Genomic DNA, 6,152 nt, shown 5'->3' with positions numbered 1-6,152 from the left:
AATTGAACTCACCGACTTACGGGAGGCCAAATGGAAGCCCGCGCTGCGACTTGAGCTTTGTTTGCTTAAATATGCTTAAATTTATTGACAACAATTTGCGGTCTTTTGTATTTCCCTTTGTTCGCCTCAAATTATTAATTGGAGTGAAACAGATTTCGCTTTCGAACGCTAATTGGTTGGGGCACACAGATGTATTTCAAAATTGGTCGATTCGGGTTTTCTGTAACTTGAATAATACCCTAAAAGTTAAAAAAAGCTTGGTAATATAATGGTGACGAATATTTAGAATCTATAAATATTAAGAGAGGAAATATCTTCAAAGCTATTCTTTGTATCAAAAGAGAGAGGAAATATCTTTAAAGCTATTCTTTGCAACAAAAGAGTTATTATAAAAAAGAATTTAGAAACGATACAGAAATATGATGATTGGGGATCTTAACTATTTGATCCAGACTTTTATATTCTTGTGGAAATACTCTCCGCTTTAGAATAACTCTGATACATAAATGTAAGTATCTTTGATGAAGTTTTCCAAAGATAGTTACAAGAAATTACTCCTTGCACCTGTTTTCTTCTTATTTATTTTTTAAGAAAATTTCAAAATCTCTTTGCATAACCTCTTGGTGGCTCTGAAAAGAGCCGATTGGGTTGAATATAATCGAAGTGATCCGGGCTGAAGCGCCGAATCCTGGTTCTGGCTCCAGTTCTGGTTCCATTTCCTCATCCGTTTCCGGTATTGATTGTTCTGGCTTGTTTGCGGGCCCCTAAAATAGGGCCTTGGTCCTGGCTGGGTTTCTCCATTTGGGTTTGGCAGTGAATGTTGCCTTCGCCCTCTTCGTGCTGGCCGCGGAAGCTGTTAAGGATGTCCTGGCACTTCCTTTGGCCGTCTCATGCCTTGGGGAATATCCAATGGGTTGGTAGATTAACTTCCCATTTTCCCCGACACTCGACTCAAAATTAAACAAAATACTCGACTCCTCGTTGCTCACTTTCTGTACCAATCATCAGGTTGCCTTGGCGGTTCGGTGCGCACCTGGCCACGCCCTCATTTGGGCGGTGCCCCTCCCATGGGAACGGATCCCGGCACGGGGACGACCATTCCAGCGGCGGCTGCTGCGGCGGCCAGTCCCACCATGTCCGCCTCGTGCATGGGCTTCTTCTTCAGGATGCTCAGGTCGTTCACGTTCTCCAGGAAGGACTTGTGGGCGGAGAAGACCTTGACGCTGTCGAAGTCCTTCTTCAGCTCCTCGATGTCCCGCTTCTGCTTGGCGCGGCGGTTCTGGAACCAGGTGATCACCTGGGCATTGGACAGGCCCAGGGAGGCGGCGATCTCGTCGCGATCCGCTGGCGACAGGTACTTCTGGTAGAGGAACCGCTTCTCCAGCTCGAAGATCTGGTGGTTGGTGAAGGCGGTGCGCGACTTGCGCTTCTTCTTCGGCTGCGGCCGGTTCGAGAAGATGTCCAAATGGGATTTATCTAAAATGGTGGAAGAAGTAGGGATTGATTAGTTACCGGAAACATTGTAATGTATCTTTAGATCTTAAAGTAAGCTTTATAATTAGTACTAACTTAGTATTATGGGTTATAATATCCGTTCTTAAGTTGTTGCACAGATAATTTCAAATTAATAAGTGTCTGTTCAGATTCAAGGGGAACTGCGATGCCTGGCATTTGGAGAACCGGTTGCTAACGAGCGATTGCCTTTGGTTTAATTGCCGATCCAAACTGGGCGCGTGTTGATTTAAACACCTTGATTGATACATTTTATGAATGCAATTGCAAGCGCAGTTGCAGTTGCAATTCCGAGATCTGAAATCTCGCATCTGGGAGATCTGGGCTCTCGACTTGAAGTGTATAATTTCGAGTTGATTGATTGCGCGAGTTGTGGGCGTTCATTGGCTTTGCGGCTCTAATGACGATCGCAGCTCTCTTATGCAAGCTGCTCATTTGTCTCGTTTGTAGTGTGATTTATAATAATTATTGACACCTACAAATCAGCTTTAAGTGGTGCACGTAGCCACGGCTTGATTAATGAGCCACTGACCCGTACTTAGAGCGCTGATTGAGCTTGCATAACGTCGTTTCCTGGTGCAAAATCGCAGGCGCGGTGCCAATCAAAGCGACCGGAGGGGATCAGCGATCGGCGGTCATCGGCATAAATATTTATTTACTGAATATTGGTTAACCGGTTCGCCGAACGATGGCTTCACACCCATTCCGATGGCTTGTCAAACAAACTAGATCGACATTAAAAACTAATTAAATGCCCTCCAACCGAATGCAAACGAAGTCCCCGGAGATTGGGTGTGGGTATACCCGTTTTCCATACACATTGTACATGTATTCGAAATGCATAATTTGGTCATTTGTTATCTCGAGCACGTTTTGTAACCCAAAACCCATTAGGCACTTGACTGCACGCCTCCCTTTCTCCGAGCCTTTCTCCCTCTTTCTCCGCAGCTATTTCGTATTTGTTTTTATCGGGGCCTCATTAAGTAATTTCCCTGACTTATCTCCGGAGAAGGGGCGCGGGAAAGCGGGCCCGGGCCACTTGGGTATCCTTCTACCCTCTCAGGTGTCCACTTACAGGGCATAAATACCATAAATACGGCCCTTAGTTAGGGGGAGTTTTGTTTTGGTCGCATTTGTCAGGGTTCCATGTCCACCAGAATGTTTGGGAAACCCGATCGATTTTCGAGGAACCTGCAGAGCAACAGTTGGCCACAGGGATTTTATGTTTCAATTTGGCGCGAGTACCGGGAATTGCAATTAGGTTTTGGCCAGCCGAGGCGACACTACGTCTGGTATTGTACTTTACGGGGAAATGTAAAAAAGAACCAGTTGATACGGTCGCAGAATGAGTTCAGATAGGAATTTATTTCGGATGTGGAAGTGTCTTCATTGCACTACAGTGTGAGTGATATTAATGGGCAGTTGTCACACGCTAGGAGACCCATATCCTCGCAGCTGCCTATCTGAACTGCTGATAGACAAACGACGCCCCTGAAGGCGAAAAACCAAAGAGATCCGTCGTAAATATTTCGTCTACGCGTTATACAATCCATGATAAACAGCAATATGTGCATTTTGTCAGCTTATACTCGCAGATACGGCCTTATACAACGGCCGGGTGTCGTCGCTAATCGCCCGTTCAGTGTGTTTTAAAACATGTTTACGACTTGGGCTATAGCCACTATATAGTGGGGCCTGGAGTTTGTCGGCCATTAGTTTTGAGTAGCAACAAATGGAAACGGCATGTTAATTGTTCGCCGAGCAGCCGCAGCAAACAAAACTCGATTAGGTAATGCACCAGCCAGCTAATTGTTGCTAATCGCTGCAGAATCGACACGACTACTCAAATATACTAATGCGGACAGAGCGGACTATTACCCACTGATTGCCATGAAATCACTGTCAGGTTTTCGGAGGGGCCGGAGGTGGGTAGTACTGAAACGCCCACAAAATGCCCTCGAACTGTTACTAGACTTCTATTCAAAGTTGAAGAACTTAGTACGCTTCCCTGAGATGCCTATTTTTCACCGCCAACTTGTTCCATTTGTTTCTGCCCGCCACTGGCGCATGCTGCCAATTAATTAAAAGCCCGAAATCGAATCGGTCCAAGAATTTACATAACAAAAGACCCCAAAGTGGTGGGGTGCGGGGCCATTTATTTCAATTAAACGAAATACGAATTTGCTGATTGATAAATGGCAAACATCATAACAAGCTGAATATTCAGCTGCTGCGTTGCCAATATCCCCCGTATCCGAACGATAACAAATTATAAGCTTTTATTCTAATTAAGAAATCGCGTAAATTCATTAAGGAAATTGAGACATTTATCAAGTGATCGGAAATGTCTGGTAGCGGTAATGAGTTGAAATAAATACTATTTTAAGTTGTTCGATTACTTTAAACTATAATTAAGAAAAAACAAAATATATATATATTGATTTTCCAAATATTAAAAAACCCAAAGGATTAAAGAACAGAAGAATCACCTGAACAGAAAGTATTATACTCTTCCAATATGAATTGTATGTTAATAACATCTTTGGTATCTGTCTATCTATGATATCTATCTATCAGTAATTACATCCATCTATCCAGATATCTTTCTATGTATCTTTCTATGATATACATCTAACTAATTATGATATCAATAACTTTACATCCATGAGTAATATTATCTCTTTGGCGATGCTTACCTTGTGACTCGTCAAAGTCCTTGGTGGTCATCTGGAAAAGTGCATCCAGCGGAGTGCCATTGGCCTTGGCCTTGGCAACGGCGGCGGCATTGCTGGCTCCACTGGAGGCGCTTCCTGCTCCGGCTGCTCCTTGCGCCGGACTGGAAGCAGTGACGGATCCGCTGGTGCCGGCCTGGGCCGACGACTGCGGACTGTGGCTCCGGCGGACACTGGCGGCGGAGGCGGCAGCGGCTGCGGCAGAATCCCTGGCGATCTCCGGGGAGCAGCAGTCGCTGGCCGCCGAACTGGAGCGGTCGGAGCCGCTCTCCGACGGAATGATGTCCATGCCCATGTGGCGCAGCAGCTGCGCCTGGGCGTTGAAGTGCTCCTGCAGCTGGCGGTGGTAGTCCAGGGCCAGGCGCTGCTCGTAGTGCAGCAGGGCGGAGGGGATGAAGGGTCGCACGGGCATGGCGGGACCGAGCAGGTGATCCCATGGCCGGACAATCTGTCCGCTGGGCAAGAGCATGGCGGCAGCGGCGGCCGGATGGACGTCCAGGGGTTCCGTTCGCGGCTGCAGTAATCCCCCCGCGGAGGCCAGGGGTCGGGAGGCGGGTGGAGCCAGCAGACCGGCATTCGGGGGCGGCGAAACGGACTCCTCCCGCTGCTTCTCCGAGTGACCCAGGATGTCCGCGATGGAGAAGCTCTTGACCCCCTCGATGGCCGACTTGGTGGTCTGGCTGGTGGTGGTCTGGCTGGCCTGCTGCTCCGGCACCACTGCCGGCGGACTGGGCGTGTGCTCCCGCGGCTCCGACGAGGAGGAGGACATGCGCAGGCGCTTCAGCGGCTGGAAGTAGTCCTCCGGCAGGTTGCCGACGGCACTCCGGTTCAGGCCGGAGACCGCTGCTGCGGCTGCGGCTGCCGCGGCGGCGTGGTGCTGCATCAGCAGCTGCTGCTGCTGCAGCAGATCGATGGTGCTGGCCCGCGGATGCTGCAGCGGATGCGAGTGCGGATGCGGGTGCGGATGGTGCTGCGTGGGCAGCGGGCTGGGGGCTCCGCCCACGGAGATCTCGGATTCGGCGGGACTGGCCGGACGCATGGTTGGAGGGCAGAGCATTAGGTTCGCTACAGCACTTGGGTTTTGTCCGGGATCTCGCTTGTTTCGGGTTAGTAAGAGCACTTAGCTGTTTTTCTTTTGTATCTTGTGGAACGGCTTTATCACTTCACTGACGACGGGCTACTGAGGATGGCAGTCCCCGGTACTCGGATCTTGTTATTTTCTTTCTGTTTCTGATTAGCAGTCAACACTGGCTTCGACACGACGGCGCGTAGGACCTCTCAACTCGACGCTTCGCAGTCAACTGTTCGAAACTAGATTGAAGATTGGTTTGCTAACTAGACACGTCGATATTTCTTCGGTTCTTTTGCTGCTGCTGCCGCTGCCGCTCTTCTCTCCTCTCCGCCCGCTCAGCCTTCTCTTTCTCGCTCCTCGCTTGGCATCGCTCGCTCTCTCTCTCCCACCCTCTCTCGCAATCAAATCATAACTGCGCTCTCTGGCCGAGAGAGCAAACCCGTTCTGCGGCAGAGCAGGACGGCAGTGTGCGACAGCCATCTCGCTCTGCTCAGCTCTCAGCACCAATCGGCTACAGCAACAAAAAATAGCAATGGTGGCGTATACGTAACGGTAATTATGGCGTTCATCATGCGCCTGGTGCGAAAGGGACGGCAGGCGGCGGAGGTGCGAGCGAGACGCGCGCTCCTCAGATTGTAACGAGACTGTATTTAGTATTTTAGTCGCTGCAAACTTTTCACAACTCCAGATGCGTCGACGGCGACGACGGCTGCGGCCGCGGCAGAGCAGTGGAAACCCCCTCGGAAAACCCCCTCCACAGCCATTTGGGGCTCGTAGCCCCCCGCACAGTTAGCATTAATGACGATGACCCGAAGGCAGCCCGCGTTTAATTGTCA

At 49.5% G+C, this 6,152-nt stretch overlaps 1 protein-coding gene across 1 annotated transcript; it reads right to left on the bottom strand.

Annotated features, from left to right (window-relative positions):
- Positions 1–517: 517 nt before the first annotated feature.
- Positions 518–5,676, bottom strand: LOC108027043 (homeobox protein GBX-2). The gene is made up of 2 exons (XM_017098242.3): positions 4,209–5,676; positions 518–1,476 (listed from the first exon to the last, which is right to left on the bottom strand). The coding sequence occupies exons 1-2, from the start codon at positions 5,299–5,301 to the stop codon at positions 1,046–1,048; spliced, it is 1,524 nt and encodes a 507-aa protein (XP_016953731.1). The 5' UTR covers positions 5,302–5,676; the 3' UTR covers positions 518–1,045.
- Between the last annotated feature and the right edge of the window lie 476 nt (positions 5,677–6,152).

This window comes from Drosophila biarmipes, chromosome 3R (genome assembly GCF_025231255.1).
Source record: "Drosophila biarmipes strain raj3 chromosome 3R, RU_DBia_V1.1, whole genome shotgun sequence".
Lineage (NCBI taxonomy): Eukaryota > Metazoa > Arthropoda > Insecta > Diptera > Drosophilidae > Drosophila > Drosophila biarmipes.
This window is presented reverse-complemented; position numbering and strand designations above follow the sequence as displayed.